General features: G+C 43.6%; 1 protein-coding gene across 1 annotated transcript in view; it reads right to left on the minus strand.

Annotated features, from left to right (window-relative positions):
* ano3 (anoctamin 3) overlaps positions 1-26540 on the minus strand; it is a 582275-nt gene that overhangs the window by 14022 nt on the left and 541713 nt on the right. The window contains exons 25-27 of the mRNA XM_060838668.1: positions 17189-17336; positions 13615-13695; positions 10709-10814 (exon numbers count right to left, since the gene is read on the minus strand). Coding sequence (XP_060694651.1) covers positions 10709-10814; positions 13615-13695; positions 17189-17336 — 335 coding nt within the window. The remainder of the gene's footprint in view (positions 1-10708; positions 10815-13614; positions 13696-17188; positions 17337-26540) is intronic.

The following is a 26540-nucleotide window of genomic DNA, read 5'->3' on the forward strand; positions in this document are numbered from 1 at the left end:
TCTATCACTCCTCAATTTATAGTTATGTCCCCTTGTACAAGCAGATGCCATTATCCTAGAGAAAAGACTTTCACTGTCTCCTCTATCTAATCCTCTGATCATCTTGTATGTCTCTATCAAATCCCTCTTAGCCTCCTTCTTTCCAATGAGAACAGACCTACGTCTCTCAGCCTTTTCCAATACTCCCACATCCTTCCTGTAATGGGGCGACCAGAACTGTACACAATATTCCAAGTGTGGCTGCACTAGCATCTTGTATAGTTGCAGCATGATATTACAGCTCCGGAACTCAATCCCTCTACCAATGAAACCTAACACACTGTATGCCTTCTTAACAGCACCATCAGCCAGCATGGCAACTTTCAGAGATCTGTGTACATGGACTCCAAGATCCCTCTGCACATCTACACTACCAAGAATCTTTCCATTGACCCAGTATTCTGCCTTCCTGTTATTCTTTCCAAAATGAATCACCTCACATTTATCTGCATTGAACTCCATTTATCACCTCTCAGCCCAATTCTGTCGTTTATCCATGTCTCCCCACAACCTGCAACATTCTTCTACACTATCTACTACTCCACTAACTTTAGTTTCATCTGCAAACTTACTAAACCATCCACCTATGCCTGTGTCTAAGTCATTTATGAAAATGACAAACAGCAGTGGTCCCAAAACAGATCCTTGTGGCACACCACTAGTCACCAGACTCATGGCTAAATACTTTCCATCAACCACCACTCGCTGCCTTTCTACAGAAAGCCAGTTTCTAATCCAAACTGCGAAATCATCCTGAAACCCATGCCTCTGCATTTTCTCCAACAGCTGAGCATGTAGGACATTATCAAAGCCCTTATTGAAGTCCATGTATACCACGTCAACTGCCCTACCTTCATCCACATGCTTGGTCACCTTCTCAAAAAACTCAATGAGGTTTGTGAGACATGACCTGCCTTGACGGAACCATGTTGACTATCTGCAATCAAATCATTGTTTGCTAGATGAATATAAATCCCACCTCCTATAATCCTTTCCAAAACTTTTCCTGCAACAGACGTAAGGTTCACTGGTCTATAATTACCTGGGTCATCTCTACTGCCCTTCCTGAATAAGAGCACAATATTTGTAATCCTCCAGTGCTATGGCACTAAACCTGTAGACAATTTCAGCTCAAATATCTTGTCTCATCAACACAAAGGCTCCTTAGGTTCCTAGACAACCCTCAGATAAATCCCATCTGGCCCAGGGGACTTGACTACTTTCACTCCTTCTAGAATTGATAACACCTCTTCCTTAGTAACCTCAATCATTTCTAGTCTAACATCTCATATCTCATCCTTCTCTACAATATTCTCCTTTTCCTGAGTGAAAACTGATGAGAAATATTCATTTAGCACCTCTCCGATCTCAACAGGGTCTACACACAACTTCCTACTTGTCTTTGACTGGCCCTATTCCTACCCTAGTCATTCTTTTATTCCTCACATACCAATAGAAAGCCTTAGGGTTCTCCTTTATTCTACCTGCTAAAGACTGCTCATGTCCTCTCTTTGATCTTCTTAACTCTCTCGTTAAAATCCTTCCTAGCTGATATGTAACTCTCTATCGCCTCATCTGAACCATCTTGTCTCATCAACAAATAAGCCTCCTTCTTCTGCTTAACAAGAGATGCAATTTCTGTTGGAAACCACGGTTCCGTTACCTTATCACTTCCTCTCTGCCTGACAGGGATACACTTATCAAGGACACACAATATCTGTTCCTTAAACTAGCTCCACATTTCGATTGTCCCCATACCCTGCATTTTGCTACCCTATTCTATGCATCCTGAGTCTTGCCTAATCACATTATAGTTGCCCTTCCCCCATCAATATCTCTTGCCCTGTGCCATGTACCTTTCCCTTTCCATTGCTAAACTAAACGTAACTGAATTATGGTCACTGTCTCCAAAATGCTCACCTACCATTAAATCAAACACCTGGCCTGGTTCATTACCAAGTACCAGAGCCAATGCGGTCTCCCCTCTTGATGGCTCTTTGACATACTGTGTTAGGAAACTTTCCTGCATACATTGGACAAAAACTGATCCAACCGGCGTACTAGAGTTATAGCATTTCTAGTCAATGTTGGGGAAGTTAAAGTCCCCCATAATGACCATTCTGTTCCTTTCACTCTTACCCAGAATCGTTTTGCCAATCCTCTCCTCCACATCCCTGGAACGCTGCAGAGGACTATATAAGACTCCCAGCAGTGTGACCTCTCCTCTCCTGTTTCTAACCTCAGCCCAGACTACCTCAGTAGACGAATCCTCATCAAAAGTTCTTTCAGTCACTATTATACTATCTTTGACTAACAAGCCCACACCTCCCTCTCTTTTAACTCCTCCCCTATTCTTACTGAAAGATCGAAACCCTGGAACCTGCAACATCCATTCCTCACCCTGCTCTATCCATGTCTTCGAAATGGCCACAACGTTGAAGTCCCAGGTACCTATCCATGCAGCAGCTCACCTACTTTATTTCAGATACTTCTGGCATTGAAGTAGACCATGAAATCCTGTCCTAGTCCTCCCTACTCTCATCCTCCTGTGCACTGGAACTACACCTCAGGTTCCCATTCCCACGTCTGAGCTAGTTGCAACCTACCTGAATAGTACCAGCAAATTCCCATCCAGGATATTAGTACCCCTCTCATTCAAGTGAAGACCATCCTGTTTGTGAATGTTCCACCTTCCCTAGAATGAGCCCCAATTATCCATGTACCTGAAACCCTCCATCTTGCACCATCCCTACCACCATGTGTTCAGCTGAAATCTCTCCCTATTCCTTGCTTTGCTATCACATGGTACGGGTAACAAACCAGAGATAACAAGTCTGTTTGTTTTAGCTCTCAGCTTCCACCCTAACTCCCTGAAATCCTTCCTGACATCCTTATCCCTCTTTCTACCTATGGCGTTGGTACCTACATGGACAACGACTTGAGGCTGGGCACACTCTATCTTCAGGACCCCAAAGACATGATCCAAGACATCGTTTTTAAACACATTTTTAAGAGTTACAGATGAATCTTGAATCTTATCCGTTATATATTTTGTCCTTACTTCCCCTTCCTACCAATTTCTCTGAAGTAGTCTCTGTTTGCTTTCAGAATTTAAGTTAAAACAATATCAAGTTAGAATAATGTTATACCGTAGATGGTGCCAAACGCAGCGACATTGCAAACTTTTCAAGCACTCATTCCAGTGCACTTGACAATAAAGCTAATTCTAATGTTAATTCTAATGAAAGAAACGCCATGTTCTCAGTTCTTTCTACCTGTATTGTCCCTTACTTTTACTCAATAGCCTTTTTTTCTAGGAACCAAAGACAACTTAACCTTACATTGGCGCTTCCTTTGGAACCCGGAACCAGTTGAAAAATGGTAAATCCGAACAGGAACACATTATTGACAATGCTCACATGCCCACAGCTTGTTCTAGACTGGACCCAAGCTCTGTCCTTCTGATCACCTGATCAGTTTTCTTAAAGGGGCAGCACCCCCCCCCCAATTACATACATAACTATTTTGGGCGAGTTTACCTAGCCCAAGGTCAGGGGTTTTGGGAGAAGGGGAGGCATAAAACAGATCAAATGGATGTTTTTAATCACAATTGTAGAACATATCATTTGTTTTAATATTGAATTAAAATGTACTGTTTGGAAAATCGCAATGTGAGTTACTGAGAGAGAGAAGGCATCAAAATATGTTCACAAAATATTTGGATAACAAATACTTTTTTTGTTAAAACTTGCTGAAAAGAGGTAATTATGTCAAAACATATTGTCTTAGACTTAACAGGAAATTTCACAAGGGGAAAGTAATAGTTATGCTACATGAGAGAAGAAAGACAATTGGTTGACTCTGACTAGGAGAGGCATTGCCATGGAGAATGCACCCATTCATGATGATTGACAGTTAACAGCCAGTTGTAATAAAATATAAACTAGGCAGATTGACTCTAATTGATTACTGCATGGCTCTGAGAAATTGTTAAAAATAGTTGTTACCGAGCAAACATAGCTTTCTAGTGGCAGAAAGGCTGGGTGAGGAGTATAAGACTAAAATATTTGCATTTACTATAAATATTCACAGATTCCCCATAACAAAGTCTCAGGAACAATAACTTTCTGTAAGTATCCAGAAAGAATGATGTTAACAACTCATGGAATTTTATTTCCACATAGGAGTATTTTTACCATCAAATGACTATGTTACATTCTTTGGGCGGCACGGTGGCACAGTGGTTAGCACTGCTGCCTCACAGCGCCTGAGACCCGGGTTCAATTCCCGCCTCAGGCGACTGACTGTGTGGAGTTTGCACGTTCTCCCCGTGTCTGCGTGGGTTTCCTCCGGGTGCTCCGGTTTCCTCCCACAAGTCCAAAGATGTGCGGGTTAGGTGAATTGGCCATGCTAAATTGCCCGTAGTGTTAGGTAAGGGGTAAATGTAGGGGTATGGGTGGGTTGGACTTCGGCGGGTCGGTGTGGACTTGTTGGGCCGAAGGGCCTGTTTCCACACTGTAAGTAATCTAATCTAATTTGTATTCAATTGGACACAATGAGCCTCCTTCTTTATACTAATGACAGGCAAGACTGGGAACGGTGTAACATGAATGGCCAGTTTGATATTGCTCAACATACACCATTGTCGACAGTTAATATTATCCCTGTCGATGTGTGTTTTCTGCAATTTTACAATTTGTAGCCAAAGTATTTTGACTGGTGAGAGTAACAGTACTTGGTCCATATGGCCCTCTGTTGACTTTATGCTCACAATTTTACACTTACTAATTATACGGCAGTATCTTGTATAATTGTATCTTGCGTAGAGGGAATTCTGAGAGACAAGATCTACAGGCATTTAGAGAGCCAAGGACTGATTAGAAATAATCAGTATGGCCTATTACATGGGAAATCACATCTCACAAATGTTATTCAGTACTTTTGAAGAGGTGACAAAGAAAGTAGATGAGGGCAGTGCGGTAGATGCTGTCCGTGTGGACTTTAGTGAGGCTTTTGGGAAGGTACCACATGCTAGGTTATTGAGTAAGGTTAAACCTCACAGGATCCAGGGAAAGATAGTCAGTTGAAGACAAAGTTGGCTTGACAGTGAAAGACAGAGGATGGTGGTAGAGGGTTATTTTTCAGACCAGAAGTCTGTGACTAGTGGGTCCACCATAATTTGCCATTTGCATAAATGATTTGGATGAGAAGTTAGGAGATAGGGTTAGTAAGTTTCTGGATGATCCCAAGGTATATTGGACTGGGAATATAGTGAGATCTTTATCAATTGGGCCAGTGGGCTGAGGAATGGTAGACGGAGTTTAACTTAGATAAATGCGAGATGTTGCATTTTGGTAAGGCAACCCAGGGCAGGAGTTACACAGTCAATGGTAGGGCCCCAGGAGAGTGTTATAGAACAAAGAGATCTAGGTACAGGCTCAGAGCTCCTTGAAAATGGAGTCACAGGTAGACAGGATGGTGAAGAAAGCTTTTAGTATGCCAGCTTTCATTGGTCACAGCACTGAGTATAGGCATTGGGGTGTTTTGTTGCAGCTGTGCAACACATTGGTGAGGTCACAGTTGGAAAACTGTGTGCAGTTCTGGTCACCCTATTATAGAAAGGATATTATTAAACTATAAAGAGTGCAGCAAAGATTTACTAGGATCCTGTCTGGGCTGGAATTTTTGAGTTATAGGGAGAGGCTGGATAGGCTGAGACTTCAGTCCCTGGAAAGTAGGAGACTGAGGGGTGACCTTGTAGAGGTATATAAAATCATGAGAGGCATAGATAAGGTAGATAGTGGGCAGCTTTTCCCCATGACAGGGGAGTCTAAAACTATAAGGCATAGGTTTAAGGTAAGAGAGAAGAGGTACAAAAGGGTCCAGAGAGGCAATCTTTCACACAGAGGGTGATGAGTGTCTGGAATGAGCTGCCAAAGTAGTGGTGGAAGTAAGTACAATTTTGTCATTTAAGAAACATACAGACAGGTCCATGGGTGGGATAGGTATGGAAGGTGATAGAGCAAATGCAGGCAAATGGGGCTAGTTTAATTGTGAAAACTGGATGGCATGGGCAAGTTGGACCGAGGGGCCTGTTTTCAAGTTGTAGACCTCTATGACTCTATCTCTGGTGTCCATTGCATAGAGTTGTGCTGCAGGAGAGGTGACAATGCCTAAAACAGCTGAACTTTGCCTTTGGCACCAGCCAGGCACAGCTTTTCCTAATCTGCCTCTCCAGGGCAAATGGCGCAGAATGGGAAGTTGACACTCCACGCCATCGAGGGGACCCTAGAGGAGTGGGTGGCTCGATCATGGAAATGGTAGCTGCTCTTCATTTGCTACTTCTACAAACAGAACCTAAGTGTTGGGCAAACTGGTCAGAAAGCAGCTGTAAAAATCCCTCTGAGCTTCCAGTTGCCTGCCACTTGGGCACACCATGATGTTCTCTGCCCAACGTTGTATCTCGGGTCAAGCTCAGTGCAAGCTGAAAGAACAGCATCTCTGTTTCCACTTGGGGATCCTGCAGCCTCTAGGACTCAATTCTGAGTTCAATAATTTTAGGGCTTGAACATCTTAATTCTCCAACCACCCAGCATCAATATCAACTTCACCAGTTTCCTGAACTCCCCTCTCCCCACCTCATCCCAGATCCAACCGTCAACTCAGCACCGCCCACTTGAATTGTCTTACCTGTCCATCTTCTGCCCCACCTATCTGCTCACCCTCCCCTCCAACCTATCACCATCACCCCCACCTCCACCTGCATCTACGTGTCACTTTCCCAGTTTCCTCATCCCTACCCCTTCTATTTATCTCAGCCCCCTTCCCTGCCCCCACATTGCTGATGAAGGGTTTCTGCCTGAAACGAGGAGAAAGTGAGGTCTGCAGATGCTGGAGATCAGAGCTCAAAATGTGTTGCTGGAAAAGCGCAGCAGGTCAGGCAGCATCCAAGGAATAGGAAATTCGATGTTTAGGGCATAAGCCCTTCTTCAGGAATGAGGAAAGTGTGTCCAGCAGGCTAAGATAAAAGGTAGGGAGGAGGGGCTTGGGGGAGGGGCGATGGAGATGTGATAGGTGGAAGGAGGTCAAGGTGAGGGTGATAGGCCGGAGTGGGGTGGGGGCGGAGAGGTCAGGAAGAAGATTGCAGGTTAGGAGGGCGGTGCTGAGTTCGAGGGATTCGACTGAGATAAGGTGGGGGGGGAGGGGAAATGAGGAAACTGGAGAAATCTGAGTTCATCGCTTGTGGTTGGAGGGTTCCCAGGCGGAAGATGAGGCGCTCTTCCTCCAACCGTCGTGTCGTTATGGTCTGGCGATGGAGGAGTCCAAGGACCCGCATGTCCTTGGTGGAGTGGGAGGGGGAGTTAAAGTGTTGAGCCACGGGGTGGTTGGGTTGGTTGGTCCGGGTGTCCCAGAGGTGTTCTCTGAAATGTTCCGCAAGTAGGCGGCCTGTCTGCCCAATATAGAGGAGGCCACATCGGGTGCAGCGGATGCAATAGATGATGTGTGTGGAGGTGCAGGTGAATTTGTGGCAGATATGGAAGGATCCCTTGGGGCTTTGGAGAGAAGTAAGGGAGGAGATGTGGGCGCAAGTTTTGCATTTCTTGCGGTTGCAGGGGAAGGTGCCAGGAGTGGAGGTTGGGTTGGTGGGGGGTGTGGACCTGACGGGGGAGTCACGGAGGGAGTGGTCTTTTCAGTACACTGATAGGGGAGGGGAGGGAAATATATCCCTGATGGTGGGGTCTGTTTGGAGGTGGCGGAAATGACGGCGGATAATACGCTGTATATGGAGGTTGGTGGGGTGGTAGGTGAGAACCAGTGGGGTTCTCTCCTGGTGGCGGTTGGAGGGGCGGGGCTCAAGGGCGGAGGAGCGGGAAGTGGAGGAGATGCGGTGGAGGGCATCGTCGATCACGTCTGGGGGGAGTCTGCGGTCCTTGAAGAAGGAGGCCATCTGGGTTGTACGGTATTGGAACTGGTCCTCCTGGGAGCAGATGCGGCGGAGACTAAGGAATTGGGAATATGGGATGGCATTTTTACAGTGGGCAGGGTGAGAGGAGGTGTAGTTTAGGTAGCTGTGGGAGTCAGTCGGTTTATAATAGATGTCTGTGTTGATTTGGTCACCGGAGATAGAAATGGAAAGGTCTAGGAAGGCGAGGGAGGAGTCTGAGATAGTCCAGGTGAATTTGAGGTCGGGTTGGAAGGTGTTGGTAAAGTGGATGAACTGTTCAACCTCCTCGTGGGAGCACGAGGCAGCGCCGATACAGTCATCGATGTAGCGGAGGAAAAGGTGGGGGATGGTGCCAGTGTAGTTGCGGAAGATGGACTGTTTCACATATCCTACGAAGAGGCAGGCATAGCTGGGGCCCATGCGGGTGCCCATGGCAACTCCTTTGGTTTGGAGGAAGCGGGAGGATTGGAAAGAGAAGTTGTTCAGGGTGAGGACCAGTTCAGTCAGTCGAAGGAGGGTGTCAGTGGAAAGGTACTGGTTGGTGCGGTGGGAAAGGAAGAAGCAGAGGGCTTTGAGTCCTTCGTGATGGGGGATGGAGGTATACAGGGACTGGATGTCCATGGTGAAGATAATTTCTGCCTGAAACGTTGACTCTCCTTCTCCTAGGATGCTGCCTGACCTGCTGTGCTTTTCCAGCGCCACACGTCTTGACATCTTCATCCATGTCAATTAGCTACCTCTACACCCTGTAAGGACATGGGTTATTTTCACCACAACCAACACGTTTTCACCCCTTTATGATTCCCATTGCCAGCTTTTTTTTCTCCCTGGCTTACTTTCAACCATCCTATGACTGCCTAACTTACTCCCCTCTCTCTGTGCCCCGTCTCCACCTATCCGCTTACTCCACCCCAGTCGTCAGAAACATACTAACCTTTTTCCTAGCTACTATCAGTTCTGGATTTAAACATGAACTCTGTTTTTCTCTCTCTACTGATGCTGCCAGACCCGCTGAGTTTCTCAAGCAATTTATGCTTTTTGCAGTTTAGACTTAGATTTAGATTACTTACAGTATGGAAACAGGCCCTTCGGCCCAACAAGTCCACACCCACCCTCCGAAGAGTAACTCACCCAGACCCATTCCCCTACACCTAACACTAAGGACAATTTAGCATGGCCAATTCACCTAACCTGCACATTTTTGGACTGTGGGACGAAACCAGAGCACCCGGAGGAAACCCACGCAGACACGGGGAGAATGTGCAAACTCCACACAGACAGTTGCCTGAGGCCGGAATTGAACCCGGGTCTCTGGAGCTGTGAGGTAGCAGTACTGACCACTGAGCCACCGTGCCACCTTTTTGTGTTATTTCAGCATTTCTATAGGTCACTTTTTGTTTATTCACTTATGGGAACACGGGCATCATTGGCTGGCTAGCATTTATTGCCCAGTCCTAGCTGCCCACGAACTGATTGGCTTGCTAGGCCATTTGACGTGGCAGCCGAAAGTCAACCACATTGTTACGTAGTCAGATATCGGCCTGGCCCTGGTGAAGATGACAGATATCCTTCTCTGAAGGACATGAGTGAGCCAATTGTTTCGTGGTCATCAGTGGATCCTTCATTTTGTTTGTTGAATTCAAATTCCACCATCTGCCTTAGTGGGATTTGAACCTGGGTTCCCCAGAGCTTTAGGAGAAAGTGAGGACTGCAGATACTGGAGATCAGAGCTGAAAATGTGTTGCTGGAAAAGCACAGCAGGTCAGGCAGCATCCAAGGAGCAGGAGAATCAATGTTTCGGGCATGAGCCCTTCTTCAGAAATCTGGAGGAAGAGAGCTTCTTCAAGGAAGGCATCCTTGCAAGAGGGTTCGCAGTAGGTTAAAATCTTCTAGGAGAAAGTGAGGACTACAGATGCTGGAGATCAGAGCTGAAAATGTGTTGCTGAAAAAGCACAGCAGGTCAGGCAGCATCCAAGGAGCAGGAGAATCGATGTTTCGGGCATGAGCCCTTCTTCAGGAAGGGTTGAAGAAGGGCTCATGCCCGAAACTTCGATTCTCCTGCTCCTTGGATGCTGCCTCACCTGCTGCGATTTTCCAGCAACCCATTTTCAGTTCCCCAGAGCTTTAGCTGGGTTTCTGGATTAATCGTCTAGCAATAATACCGTGAGGCCATCGAGTACTATTTGAGTCTGTTTGAGCCCTTTGGAAAAAAGCTTCACTTTTAGGTCCAGTCAGGTTAAGCAAAATATTTTCAAAAGGACCTGAAAGATTCATAATGGACTTAAAAACTGAAAACATAATTGATCCGAGAAACAGTTGGTCCCAAGGTTTTTGCATAAAGGTTCCTGAGCCGTGCTGAAATCTCATCTTAGATAAGACCAGAAGTCACTCAGCACTCGGTTATAGTCCAACAGGTTTATTTGAAATCTAGTGCTTTCGAAATGTGAAACCTGTTGGACTTTAGCCTGGCATCTTGTGACCTGTGATCTTGTCCACCACACTGGGGTGTTGATCCACAGACCCCAAATTCCTTCTAATCACACAATAAAGACAACATGTTTTACTCCAACTAGTTTTACATTATATTCACATAAATGTTTTATATTTCATGTCGTAACTTTCCGTTAGTTAACACTGATGGTTTTTCCTCAAACGTGTTGAGAGACAGTGAACTCACAAACAATATTATTCAATCATGTAAGGATGTAAACGGACATGGCTGACCTCAAACACGATGATGAAAGCCAAACGTGCAGCTAGAACATGCCAGAATTGTAAAGTGAACTCATATCGATCATGGTCCCATGGGGGAGCTCTGTAGTCTCTGTACCTTGAAGCAAGAAAATGTGAAAAATCAAATGTTAACACTCATGATTATCCACTCTGTTTGCTTGAACATATACAAGGGCATAAGCATATACTTTGCAATCAAGGTGCCTTTTTTGGCTCCTGTGTTTAAATCCTGACCTACCTCTGATTATAAATTGTTCAGTTTGTGCTTTTTTATAAGTCAGGTTTCTGATCCTACTGATAAGTAAGAAAATGGAATATCATTGCAATTATGGAAGGACAGCCTGGATTTCACTGCTGCAACGAGGGTAAATCTGTTCGCATATACTGTCATTTCAATAATTAACTTACTTAACTCCTAGCATAAAGTCCAGTTAAATATTAAGTGAGGCCTTATTCATTGCAACTGGTGACTTTAATCAGGTCAACCTCAAGATGATGCTGCTAAAGTACCACAAAGATATTTCCTGCCCCACCAGAGGACTGAACATCCTGCACCACCGCTACACAACCAGCAAAAATGATTACCACTCCACCCCGCTCCCCTGCCCCCCCCCCGCCACACACACACACACTCCAGATAAGCAGATCACGGTGCTGTGTTCCTCCTCCCAGCTTACAAGCAGAAGCTGAAACAGGAGGATGCTTAACAGAAGGAAATACAAGGCTGATCCGAGACTGTGAAAGAGTCACTCTGGGAATGCTTGGAATCGGTGAGCTGGACCATATTGGTGGAAAACTTCGATGAGTAGGCTATCACCATCATGGACTCCATTATCAAATGCATGGAGGACTGCATGCCAGAGAAGTCAATTGGGTGTTCCCCAACCAGAAACCCTGGATGAACTGAGAAATCCTCTCCCTACCGAAGACCAGAGGTGTAGCATTCAAATCGGATGACCCAGACCCATACAGGAGATCCACATTGACCTCGGTAAAGCCATCTGAGATGCCAAAAGGCAGTATTGTACCAAGTTAGAGACCCAAACCAACCAAGTATATTCCTGTTGCCTGTGGCAAGACCTAAACAACATTTACAGAATACAAAATGAAGAGAGCAAGATAGTGGATAAAGATAAATCCCTCCAGGATGCATTCAATGCATTCCATGCTTAGTTTGGGCAGAATGCCAGCGGTATGGTGTCACCTATCCCAACAACCTCAGATGCACCTGTGCCCACCATCACCTCTGCAGACATCAGATTGGCCTTCCTGGGTGTCAACCCAGATGGAATCCCCAGCTGTTCAGTTAGATCCTGCAGACCAGCTGGCAGAGATATTCACTGATATCTCCAATCTCTTCCTCCGACAAGCTATAGTCCTCACCTGCTTTAAGAAGATCACTATCATCCCCAAACCTAAGAAAGCACATGCAGTAATGACTACTGCCCAGTGGCTCTGACCTCCATAATCATGAAGTGCTTCGAGAGGCTGGTCATGGCCCACATCAACTCCAGTCTCCCAACCTACCTCGACTCCCTGCAATTGGCCTACTGATGTAACAGGTCCATAGTGGACACCATTTCCCTAGCCCTGCACTCATCCCTGGAACACCTGGACAACAAGGACAGCTATGTCAGACTCCTGCTCATTGACTACCGTTCTGCCTTCAACACCATAATCCCATCCAGGCTGATCTCAAAACTCCATGACCTTGGTCTTGGCCCTGCCCTCTGCAACTGGATTCTCAGCTTTCTGATTCACAGGCCACAATCAGTGAAGGTAGGCAACTGCACCTCCTCCACGATAACACTCAACGCTAGAGCCCCCCAAGGATGCATCCTCAGCCCCCTACCGTACTTCCTGTACACCCATGACCGTGTTGCTAAATTCCGAACAAACGCCATCCACAAGTTCGCTGACAACACCACCATTGTAGGATGGATATCTAACAATGAAGAGTCAGAATACAGGAAGGAGATAGAGGGCTTGTCGACGTGGTGAAATGATAACAACCTCTCTCTCAACGTTGGCAAAGCTATAAAGTTGATCATTGACATCAGGAAGAAAGGAGGAGGACACACCCGCATCTGCATCAATAGATTGGAGGTGAGGAGGGTCAAGAACATCAAGTTCATTGGAGTGACGATAACTGACAATCTGTCCTGGACTTTCCAGGTAGATATGACAGTCAAGAAGGCACAACAGCACTTCTTCTTCCTCAGGCATTTAGGAAATTCAGCATGTCCATATGGACCCTCACCAACTTCCACAGATGCACCACAGAAAGCATACTGTCTGGCTGCATCACGACTTGGAACAGGAACTGCTCTGCCCAGGACTGTAAGAACCTACAGAAGGTTGTGTGCACAGCCCAGACCATCACGGAAGCCAACCTCCCATCCACGGATTCCATTTACACTTCTTGTTGCCACAGAAAGGCTACCAACAACAACTGCAGGCTGCCCGCCTCGTGCTCTGGTGTCCTCCCACAGTCCAGGCTAGGTGGATTGGTCATGCTAAATTACCCATAGTGTTCAGGGACATATAAGTTAGATGCATTAGCCATTGGAAAGGAAGGGTGATAGGTTGGGGGGGATGGGTCTGGGTGGGATACTCTTTGGAGGGAAAGTGTGGATTTGTTGGGCCAAATGACCTGTTTCCACACTGTAGGGATTCGATAGTATCTGCAACAGAGGACCAGCAGCTATTCAGTGGTGATGGACAAGAGTGCTACATAATTGAACAACTGCTAAATGAACCTTCAATAACTTGTTCCAGATTACATGTTGGGTGCTATTTATTTGCCCACGTATTTTTCTGAAGATTGCAGTGCACTGAAGTGTGGGTGGTTTAGAGGTAACGGTGAAGTCCCCTTCCTTTTGCAGAATTATATTCACCTGCAGTAGCCTTTGTCTGTTGAGTCAAAATCAGCCATGCTGAAGAAGGACAAGCTGCCATTTACATAGCCTGTCAAACATCTGCAAGAAAATTGGAAGATGTTAGGTATCTGTGAAAAAAGTAATACCAATTATACTACACATCAGCCTGCAAACAGTTCACAAGCTTCACATCCCAGAGGGATTTACTCAGGTCTCATTATGCATCTTGATTACCTGGCTAGTTTAATAAACAAGTAAAAAATGAGGTCTGCAGATGCTGGAGATCACAGCTGCAAATGTGTTGCTGGTCAAAGCACAGCAGGTTAGGCAGCATCTCAGGAATAGAGAATTCGACGTTTCGAGCATAAGCCCTTCATCAGGAATAAGAGAGAGAGAGCCAAGCCGGCTGAGATAATAAACAACCATTGGAATACATAACTTTTGAGATCTTAACCTTTAAAGGTGTATATTAATCCATTAATTTTTACTGACACATGTTTTCCTAGTCTGTGTCTTTCCATCTGAAAACAGTGTGGGGTATCCTTTGATTATGTGTGATACATTGAGTTAATCTATGTTACATAATAGGCCAAGGCACATTTGTAAGATTGCGAATATTTCAGACCTCAGGAAAATATGTAGCTACAGCTTTTGATGACCGAGCATGGTTAGGATCAGATTCATTTCATAAAAATACTCATGTTCTTTAAAGAGACTGAAAATGCAGCAGCTTCCCAAGAATGGCTACACGAATGAGGAACTCCAGTTATGTTGACAGACTGGTGAAAGTGTGACTGCTTTTCCTGATGAAGAAACACTGAGAAAGGAAGCTTGATTAAAACCCATGGAAGGTTTGGCCAGAGTAGACCAGGAGAAGCTGCTGGTAGGATTGAGAATCAGAGGTACCTGCCAGGAGAAGGAACAAGTCACAGATTTGTTAAAGTTTGGAAAGAGGCCATTCAGCCCTTTTTGTGTCCACCAGCTCTCTGAATGAACAATCACTTTGATCCATTCCCCGGCTTGTTCACTCTAACCCTGCACGCTCTTCCTTTTCAGGTTACACTCTAATTCCTTTCTGAATGCTTCATTGAACCAGGCATCCACCACACTCTTAGTCAGGCAGTGCATTCCAGCTGCTAACGTTTTGTTGCATTTTTTTCTCAGATCATTTTTAACAATTCCTTTAAACCTGTTCCTGACCCTTTCACAGCTGAGAATCGTTGCATCCCACCTCCTTTGTCTAGGCCCTGCAATCTTTTCAGTGTCTTTATCAAATCTCTGCTCAGCCCTCCTTTTTCCAAGGAAAACAGTCTCATCTATCTTCACCAGTTGAAGTTCCTCACCCCCAGAAGCAATCCTTTCTTCACTTTCCCCATGCCCTGACATTCTTGCAAAAGCGTGGTCTTGTCATGAAGTTATTTCAGAACATTAAGAGTATTGTCAACGTTCCTTTAAAATGTTTAATCCTAAAATGTGCTTTTTTTTTCCAAAAAGAAAAGAGGATTGCCACTGACAGATAAAAAAAACTTCAGTGTTGTCTGACAAAGTGGTACCTCCAGAAAGTTCCATCCTTAGAAAGTCAGGAATTTCCCCATCTCAGCAGGAAGCCAACTCTGGTAGACATTGTTTGTGTTCTCCTCTTCCAGGAATATCCAAAGAAAATGGTGAAAAAAGTGATTGCAGTGCTATCTTTGAACAGTACTACCCCTCAACACCCTTCCTTCCATCACACTTTTATTCCTTTTCAGTCTTACCTGAACAACTTGTGGGCAGGAATACTTAGTACCCAGCCTTGCCCTTCTCTACACCACGTCTCTTTTATCATCATAACATCACATTTCCTGAAGCAATACTTCTAAAATCTCATTCCCAGGTAAACCCAGGGTTGTGAACGGTTCCATTATCGAGTCCACTTTTGAAAAAATCATTCATGGGATGAGTGTGACGCTGGCTAGGCCACCATTTATTGCCCATCCCAGAGGGCAATTAAGATTAAACTATAGTGCTGTGGACCTGGAGTCACGTATAGGCATCATCAGGTAAAGATGACAGTTTCCTTCTCTAAAGGATATTAGAGAACAAAATACGTTTCTTTTCTTGACAACTGATGAAAGTTTTATGGTCAACATTAGACTCTTAATTCAGGATTTTTCTATTGAATTCAAATTTCACTGTCAGCCATTCTCAAGTCATTTTATACACAAATTGGAACACAATGCCTGTATGTTGGGTTTATCAAATTACAACAATGAGTGGGACTGCATTCATAAGTACGGATGTTTCTAATTCGGGTCCCCCTGTATCTCACTCCCTACGTTCAAAATGGTGACATGAGGGAAAACTCCTTCACACAACAGCTGGTGACAGTATGGAATACACTGGCAATGAGGTGGAGGGAGGCTGAATAGAACCATTCAAGGGAGCATTGCAAGATTATCTGAAAAGGAAGAATGTGCAAGGCGACTTTGAGAAAATATTAGGGAGAGTGGCAGTAGGTGAATTGCTCCTTCAGAGAGCCAGCCCAGAACTGCACCAAAATGTTACAGTGGCCTACATGACAAGATGTTTTGAATACAGATGCTTTACTGAAATTGCATGGAGTCTCATGGTGAGACTACATTTGGAATATGGTGTGCAGTTTTAGTTTCCTTGCTGAAAGAAAATCATTCTAGCCCCAGAGGTGGAACAACAGCAGTTCACCCATCTAATCCTGGATGGACAGATTGTTCCATGAGGAAGGGTTAAAGACACGTGGCCTATATTCTCTGGAGAATAAGAGATGATCTCTTCCAAATTTACAAGATTCTTCCAGGGGTCAACAGGGTAGATGCAGAAAGGATATATCACCTGGATGAGGGAAGTGGTGGGTGGTTGAGAATTAAGGGACACTGTCTAAGGGACAGTCCATTTCAGACTGAGGGGAGAGGTTTATTTACTCGGCGGGGGATAAATCTATGGAATGTTCTCCACCCTGAAGGCCATGGGGGCTCAGGCATTGGGTATGTTCGAGGCTGAAATTGATGGATTTCCACATATTAAGACCAAATATTCAGAGTTATGGGACTAGTCCAGGATAATGGTGTTGACATAGATGATCACCCATGACACCATTGAATGGCAGAGCTGTCTTGAAGGATGAATTGCCTCTGTCTGCTGCCACTTCTCCTGTTTCCATGGTGATCTGAGTGGACTCCCTCTGTTTTGTGACGATCATAGAATTCTAGTTTGACATCCCTTTGCAGAGAAATTCCAATCACTTCAACAACCCACATACTGTCTCCAATTTAGCAAAATATTAACATGACGTTTGATTTTCAATGACGGTGCAGTCAGATCCTGGGTTGTGAATAGATTCCATTTTTGACTCTGTTTGAAAGTTTATTTGTATGCAGGTTAGATCATAATGCAGAAAAATATAAAATTATCACTCGTAGGAAACATGTCTTGAGCTCCCAAATTCACTGCTGGCAAACTTTGAAAAGACAGTGATCCCTTTTTAATGAACCATCTATCAATCATTTGAAAGCATACATAACATAATGACGGGTTTTTCAGACTTGGATCTGAATAGAAAAGTTGAGAAAGATCATACTTTTCCTGTACGTATCCCTGATTTGCACATGGACCGTATTTGAATACGTAGACAAGGCGAGGGATGTAATCTGAGGTTATGGCAATCACAAAAGCATTGGTGATCACAGCAAGTACTCCGATTCCTTCCAGAATTCCATACCAGATTCCTAGTGAAGAGAACACAGTCTATAATAATCTTCTTTTCTGATATTTCCTGTAGGGAAGGAAAAATGCATAAAACCTTACTGTACCGCAGGCAAATCAGATAAAAGAAGTGATCACTTTTCAGTAAATTCACGTGGCTCGTGTGTTAAAGATAATCTTTTTGTTTCTTTTTGATAGTTATTACTCTCGTCTTCTATAACCTGGATTGTCATCTTTCTAAAATAACATTTTGTCCACATCTGATGCTACGTTTTGTACATACAGTACAACTTATATATTATCAATCCTTTTAAATCCAACAAGCAGACTGCTATCAAACCTTTCGTCAGTGTGCATTGCTGCTAGCAGTGACTCTACTGCTTAAACAGAACAAGGTTTTTAAATGAGTTGATGGAAAACAATTTGGCTTTTGGACATATCAGTTAATCAGGGAACATTCAATGTCTCAAAAGCATACCATCTGCTGGTTAAGCTAGACAGTGCAATTACAGTAAGACAACTTTATTTATTCACAGATGTGACCAACACAAAATTCCATTCATCTGGCTAACCTGCCCTTCAAAGGCCTGAAGTGCGAGTTCAGCACCTGCATGGAAAGTTCTGAGTTACAGGCCTCAATTCTCTCATTTTTAACTAAAAGTCTGAATGGTTTAAAAATTCAGCTTCATTTTATGCGTCCTCACTTTGATGGCCTGACTCATAATGTGCGACTGAAATTAGTCACAATTTTCTTGACCAGAAATCTAACACCTGCGCATAAATTGCCATAAACACCACCGACGTGGCTGACAGTAAACTCTATGAAGTCACGGACAGAAATAATTGAAGGGGCAATTAGAGAAAAGGACCACATAAGGAGAAAGCCAGAAAATGAGATACCTAAATTGTTGTTGAAGTAAGGACTGTAAATTGCTTTAAAAAAGAACTGTACAGCTGCTTGAAAACAAAAATCCTGCAGTACTGATCAATGATTGGCAAAGTAAAATTAGATAGAGAAATTGTTGCGTTATGCCTCATGGTTAGTGTGTCAATATATCTTTAAGTGACCTGCTCATTATAACATGGCTGTACGTTTGCTCGCTGAGCGGGTAGATTTGTTCTCAGGTGTTTCATCACCCTGCAAGGTAACATAATCAGTGAGCCTCCGGGCGAATGCTGGTGTTATGTTCTGCTTTCTATTTATGGGTCTTGGTTTGTTAAGGTGGGTGATATCATTTCCAGTTCTTTTTCTAAGAGGTTGGCAAGTGGGATCCAAACTGATGTGTGTAACTTGGACATAGTGAGAACTCCAGGTGCTGGAGAGTCAGGGTAAATGAAGAGTGGAGGTGGAAAAAGCATGGCAGGTCAGGCAGCATCAGAGAAGGGGAGGCGATGTTTCAGGTCAGAACCCCTCATCACTTCTGAAATCTCAACTCTCCCTCTCCTCTGATACTGCTTGACTGACTGTGCTTTTTCCAGCTCCACTCTTTATCCACTCTGTGTAACTTACCAGCTAAATGTTAGCCCAGACACTGATGTGCCTGAGCCATGTAATGGTTGTATACAATAGTTAACTGTAAACTTATGTCTGATAAATGGTTATTGAATTATTTAATGCTATAATATCCTCATTCACTTTCTGATGTGACACAGAATAACATAAGCATTGTCACATCAGGTAAAATATTCTGCTGGAGAAAAATTCACCTTAATATTTGGTGAAGGAAAACATTAGCACATACTGGAGATGACAACAGGCCTATTCCTGTGTGCTATTGGACAAGTACAGTAGAAAATCTACTAATAGTACCTGTTTACAAATTGCAAAATGGAGCTTAATGCAGCAACCACAAATATAGAAAGCCAGCACCAATCCAAAGACCATAAGGTATAGAAACAAAATTAGACCATTCAGCCCATTGAGTCTACTGCACCATCCCATCATAGTTGAAATGTTGCGCATTCCTATTCTCCTTCCTCCTTCCCATAATCTTTGATCCCTTACTAATCAAGAAACTCTCTATCTCTCTCTTAAGTACATTCAATGACTTGGCCTCCACAGCCCTCTGTGGCAATGAGTTCCAGAGGTTAACCACTCTCTGAAGAAATTCCTCCTCATCTCAGTTCTCAAGGGTTGTCCTTTCTCTCTAAGGCTGTGCCCTCAGATCCAAGTCTTTCTTAATGGTGGAAACATCTTCTTCACGTCCACTCTATCCAATCCTCCCAGTCTTCTGTAAGTTTCAATCAGAGTCCTCTCTCATCCTTCTAAACTCCATCGAGTACCACAGTTCTCAAACTCTTCTCATATCACAAGTTCTTCTTTCCCAGAATCACTCTTGTAAAACTCCTCTGGACCCCCTCCAATGCCAGCACAATGTTTCATAAATACAGCACCCAAGACTGCTCATAACACTCCAAATGTAGACTGATCAGAGCGTTATACAGCCTCAGCAGTATGACTCTGCTCTTGTATTATAGCTCTCTTGAAAAGAATCTGCACATTAACCCTAAGAGAACCTTGAACTAGGACTCCAAAGACCCTTTGTGTTTAAGATTAACCCACTTAGAAATGACTCTGTATCTTTATTCTTTGTAGCAAAGTGCATAACCTCACAGTTACCCACATTGTCTTCCATCTACCACTTCTTCACCCAATCTACAAGCCTCCTGTAGCCTCTATGCTTATTCAACACTACTACTCCATCCACTATCTTTGTATCATCTGCTCACTTAGTAACAACACCCTCAGTTCATTCATTCAGATTGTGAATGTAAAAGTTGAATAGTTGTTGTCCCAACACAGACCCCTGTGGACCACTAGTCACTGGCTGCTAGCCTGAAAAGACCCCTTTATCCTGTACTCTCTGTTTTCTGCCAGTCTGTCAATCCACTATCCATGCCAGTATGTTGCACCATGGGATCTGATCGTTTTAGCAGCCTCCTGTGCGGCACCTTGTCAAAGGCTTTCTGGAAATCCAAATAGATCACATCCACTGTCTAACTTGCTCGTTACCTCTCAAAGAATTCTAACTGATTTGTCAGGCATGACCTCCTCTTGATGAAGCTGTGTTGTCCCATTTTACTAAGCACTTCCAAGTACTCTGCAATCTCATCCTTAATAATGGACACTAAAATCTTACCAATGACTCAGATCAGACTAAGCAATATAAAGTTTCCTGTCTTCTGCTTCCTCCCTCACCACCCCCTCCTTAAACAGTGGTATTGTGGTCCTCTGGACCCTACCTGAGTCCAATGATTCCTGAAAGATCACTACTAATGCCTCTATAATCTCCTCTATCCACCTTCAGCTATCCACCTTCAGATTCTCCAGCACTTTCTCCTTCGTGACGGCCCCTACATGCACCTCTGCCCCCACCAAACCCCACACCCCCTCCCCCACTCTCTCGAAGTTCATCCATCCAATTTTCACAATGTCCAGTGTCATAACATTCAAAGCTATGAGACAAGTGTTGGAAAGCGTTGGCACAGATTTGATGGGCTGAAGGGTCTCTTCTGTGCTGGATGATGCTGTGCTAAGCTTAACACAATGTATTCACTCCTCTAGAATCTGACTAAAACATTGAGATTTCCAATGTCTGCACAGCCAGGTAGCCTCACGCTATCCATAAGCATTACACAACCTTATTGGACATGATAGCTATATATACCATTTGAAAAAGGTTCAGAATTGGGCACGACAGCAATAACCCGACAATGTTATTTTTTCCCCCTCCTTCCTGAATGTATTAACTTCATGTAATAGTCAAGAGCCAAGACTTTTGCTATCACGTCCAAGAGTTCAATCTTCACATTCCTCACACAAGTGAGCATCAACAGATTATTTCTTTCTGAGCTGAATGTGCCCTCACCTCATATCCACAGATGGGTTGAAGCTATCAAATGTAGCAGCAGAAATAGGCCATTCTACCCATCCAGTCTGCTCCACCATTCAATGAGATTATGGTTGATCTGATAATCTTTAACTCCACTTTCCTGCCCTTTCCCCATAATGAGCTGAAAATATGTTGCTGGTTAAAGCGCAGCAGGTCAGGCAGCATCCACGGAACAGGAAATTCAACGTTTCGGGCATAAACCCTTCATCAGGATGAAGGGCTCACGCCTGAAACGTTGAATTTCCTGTTCCATGGATGCTGCCTGACCTGCTGCGCTTTAACCAGCAACACATTTTCAGCTCTGACCTCCAGCATCTGCAGACCTCACTTTTTCCTCTTTCCCCATAATGCTCAACTCCATTACTGATTAAAAGCGTATTTATCTCAATCTTGTCTACTCAGCCTGGACAGGCCTCTGTGGTAAAGAATTCCACAGATTATCACCTTCTAAGAGAAGAAATTCCTCCTCATCTCTGTCAGAAATGGGCAACTCCTTGTTCTGAGATGATGCTGTCTGCTGCTATATTGTCCAACGTGGGGAAACAACCTCTCCACAACGATCCTGTCAAGAATTATACTCTGCTTCAAGAAGGTCACCTCTCATTCTTCCAAATTTGAATGAATACTGACACAACTAACTCCTATAGTCAACTCTAAATTATTCCAATACATTGAGAACAAAAGCAGGAATTGAACGCACTGTTGGAATCACTGCATGACAAGCTAGCCATACATCAATTATCCTAACTGATGATTTTTTTTGCCTAAAGCTGCAGAATTCAAGGAAACCCAAAATGTGGATGACAAATGATCAGGATTAAGCTGAAACGCAAGCTTTTGTGGTTCTAGGGACAAAATTCTCATTAAAACAATCTGGAAAAATTCAAACAATTGAATTACATTTTTTCAGCCGAGCAGCTGAAGAAGGGAATATCTTCAGTTGTCACTTAATATGGCACCTGTGTGTGGCGTCATGCTTTAAAGTCAGAGTTTACATCTCAGGAAGAATCCTTCATGCCTGCATTCACCAGCAATCACCTGTCTTTCCTAGTCTCATTTTTCTCCATCCTGTGACCTTCTATTCTATGATGGTTCAAGCGATCTTCTAAATTCTTCTCACTCGTCTTGAGGATTCCTGCTTCTTTGCACTTTCAGACAGCACATTTCTCCCTTTATCTTAAATGTATGCCACCTATAATAATGGGAAAAAGTTTTCCTTTATCTACACTATCTATACCTTTTATAATTTTGGATACTTTAATCATGTCTCCTCTTCTGCTTTAAGGAAAACTTGCATAGCTCCGACACCTGCTTCTTAGCCAAATCGCTCCTGGCCAATCAGGATCCTGGTGAATTTCCCCTGTGCCCTGTCTACTCCAATCACATCCTTCCTATATGGAGATGACCAGGAGTGTACAGAGTACTCCACCTACAGCCTAAATAACATCACACACAGCTCCGTCATAACCTCCTTGATGTAGTATTCAATGACTCGATAAATAAAGGTGAGTTTCCCAAATGCCCTCTAAGCCTGCCTATCCCATTGCCTTCGATTTAATTGAAATTTTAAATGCAAGCTGCAGAAAATTCATCGGGTTCAATAAATCCGGCTGCTCCAACCGGCAGCTTTTGATTTTAACCTTTGGTCTATTTCTCTCTTTCATACAAGTTGCAAAGATTGAACATATTGTCAAATAGGCTGCAGACTCACTGTTGCCTATTCCATGTTTAAGCCAAAAAAAACAATTTGACCACCATTGGAGCTTCAGCAGGAATTAGCATTTGTAGAGTTGAAGGCTATTACACATTTAAAATAGCATTTAGATTCTAAAAGGTCTGGGTTCAAGTAACCATTAGATTTTATCCTACTTTGCCTGAACAGTGACCTTCAGCAGCTAAAATAGCTCCTAATTAATGACACATCTGGTTTGACTGGGCTATCTCACTGGAAATGTGTAACAGCTACTACTTACCAGATTATGTTAGGTCATCTTAGACCAACTGATCCTAACTGCACTCCTTAGTAAAACTGCACAAAGCAGCTGTAATCAGAAAGCAACTTTATGTAAATCTTCATTTGTGCATATTAAAAGGGAGGGTAAACAAATGCTTTATGTCTTTTGGCTTCTTTTGGATTTTCTGACAATGTGCTGCTCAGATCAAGTTTCGTTGAAATCGAGAAACATGCTTATGGTCTATGTTGTGTTCTCTCGGGTGCTATTATTTTATTGATTCAGGAGATGTGAGTGCTGCTGGCTGGGTCAGTATTTACTGCCTATCCTTAGATGCCCCCTGACAAGGTGGCGGTAAGCTGTCTTCTTGTCCTACTACAGCCAACGTGGTGTAGTCGACAAAGTATTCACCTGACAAAGGAGCAGCGCTCTGAGAACTTGTGATTTCAAATAAACCTGTTGGACTATAACCTAGTGCCATGCGACTTCTGACCTTGTTCACCTCCAGTCTAACACCAGCACCTCCACATCATTCTGGTAAAGCAAAGCACTCCAAGGTCTAGGGGAAAGTGAGGACTGCAGATGCTGGAGATCAGAGCTGAAAATGTGTTGCTGGAAAAGCGCAGCAGGTCAGGCAGCATCCAAGGAGCAGGAGAATCTATGTTTTGGGATAAGCCCTTCTTCAGGAAGGGTTTATGCCCAAAACGTCAATTCTCCTGTCCCTTGGATGCTGCCTGACCTGCTGTGCTTTTCCAGTAACACATTTTTCACTCCTAGGTCTAAGATGACATCCATATTTATTAGGTATCTGTGGCTGTCAGGAAGCCCAAATTAAACAGCAGTTTAAAACGGTTTCTGTCAGCTTTGTTTTACTTTTAAGAAATGCATGTCAGCTTTAGGGGCTGCATTTGTTACCTACACCTCATTATCTGTAAGGGGTGGGTGGTGAATTACCTCTGTAAACTGGTATAGGTCCATTTACAGAGTGGTTAAGATTCGTGTTTTACTGCTAGTCTGCAGTCACTCAGAGGCATCATAAGAATAGCAGATTTCCTTCCTTAAAGGTGTCTAAAAGTCATTAGTGACTATTGACATGTGGTCACAACATTACATAGTCCAAATTTGTTCCTTTGAAGTAAATTACACGACTGCTAATCTGATTTGAACCCATGTTTCAGGAGCTTTAACGTGGACCTTTAAATAACTAATCCAACTCATTGTCACTGCACGACCATCTCCTTTTATAAAGACTGTGTCTGAAATTGTGCCTTTCCTTTTATTAGATACTATCCTTTAAGAATTCTGTTTTAAAAGGTTCTTTTCATTTGAATTAGAAATACTTGTTAAACTTTCTCTATACGATAGATGAGGCAGTATGGTAGCTTAGACAGACTGACTGTGCGGAGTTTTCCCATTCTCCCCATGTCTGTGTGGGTTAGGTGAATTGGAAGTGATAAATTGCCCATAGTGTTCAGGGATATGCAGGTTAGGTGCATGAGTCAGGGATAAATGTAGGGGAATGGATCTGGGCAGGATACTCTTCAAAGGATCAGAGTGGACTTTTGGGGCCAAAGGACCTGGTTGCACACTGTAGAGCTTCTAAAATAAATCCAATTCTCTTTGTGTTCCTCTTCTGAGCATTAACATTTGGTACAGTTTGTATCATGGTTGATGTAAGAATTTGGAGCAGGAATTGGTTGTAAAATACAGAAATTGCTGGAAAAGCTCAGCAGGTTTGGCAGTGTATGTGAGAGAAATCAGAGTTAACATTTTGGGCCAGTGACCCTTCCTCAGAGGAACTGGTCTGAGGAAGGGTCACTGGAACCGTAATGTTAACTTTGATTTCTCTCTCCAGATGCTGTCAGACCTGCTAAGCTTTTCCAGCAATTTCTGTTTTGGTTTCTGATTTACAGCACCCACAGTTCTTTCTTTTTTTTTTACAGATTGTCAAATGTTCATTCAAGTGGGTGAGCAACTTTTCTGCATGTGATAGATTATTAATGCAGCGTCCTCACACACCTTTGGAATTCAACTCGAATGATTACACTATGAACACAGGCGATGCCAAACATACAATGCTATGGGTAAGGTGCTGGAAATGGGATGAAAATAGTATGGTGAGCATTTATAGACAGGGATAGACTAGATGGGCTGAAGGGTCTTTGTCTGTGCTCTGAAATTCTGTGACTCCAGAGTTGTGTTCTGGAGAATTAAACTTTGAGAAGTTTAAACTATAGGCTCTGTTTGATTTCAAAGAAACATTGCGATTCGACAGCACATTGAGGACACATGTCCCATCATATCAGTGCTGCTTTACTAAATTAACTGAGTAAATATTGGCCCTGAGTCAGCACATAGTTAGTCTGGACCCAAGTTAAGAGCACAATCAAACAATCCAGGCTGAGACTTTGGTGCAGGATTCAGAAAGCAATGCACCTCTGGACATGTGGTGTGGTACACAGTGGTTAGCACTGCTGCCTCACAGCATCAGGGACCTGGGTTTGATTCAACGCTTGGGGAACTGCCTGTGTGGAGTGTGCACATTTTCCTTGTGTCTATGCTGGTTTCCTCCCTCAGTCCAATGATGTGCACGTTCGATGGACTAGTCGATAGGGAAATGCAGAGTTATGAGGGTAGGGTGGGGTGTGACTGGTTAGGATGCATGCCGGAGAGTCAGTATAGTCTACTTGGGCTGAAAGGCCTGCTTCCATATCACAGTGATTCTACATTTTGGAGCAATACTAGTCCGAGATGCTATCTGAGGCTTCAGTTGGGAGTTATTCTAATGAAATTTTGGTTCACTCCACATCCCCCACATTCTACCTTCCATGAACCTAAGGACATCTAAGTCACGGCTGTCAATATCCAAACTCAGTCTGAATCTCATTCAATTCTCAGCCTTGTTCATTGAACCTACGGTGGCTCCTGGTTAAGCACAAAGTTAATTGTAATTTTAACATTCGCGACCTTGACTTTAACTCTTTGGATGAAACAGGGTCCTTGAATATCTGTTTTTCAGGCAGAGATAAAAAGATTTTTGATAAGTGAAGGGGCGAAAGGTTATTAGAGTAAGCGGGAATAAGGAGTAATCAGATCAGACACAATCTTATTGAATGGCTTGAGAGGGGAAGTGCAGGATTCCTGCTCCAGATTAGTGTGCTAAAATCTCTCTTGATCATTGCAGTCTCCTACAGCACTGCAACCCACTTGGATTTGTATTCCCCTTTTTCTGGATTCTTTAGCATTCCTGCTCTTATCTGCTCGATTGGTGACTGCACTTGGATTATTAGCTTTGGAACTGTTTCCCTAAACCTTTCCAATTCTCACTCTTGAGCCGAAGTGGGCATCAATGGTACGAGCTGCATCTCAGATCAGCCAGTAA

The sequence above is a fragment of the Hemiscyllium ocellatum genome, chromosome 18, assembly GCF_020745735.1.
Source record: "Hemiscyllium ocellatum isolate sHemOce1 chromosome 18, sHemOce1.pat.X.cur, whole genome shotgun sequence".
Lineage (NCBI taxonomy): Eukaryota > Metazoa > Chordata > Chondrichthyes > Orectolobiformes > Hemiscylliidae > Hemiscyllium > Hemiscyllium ocellatum.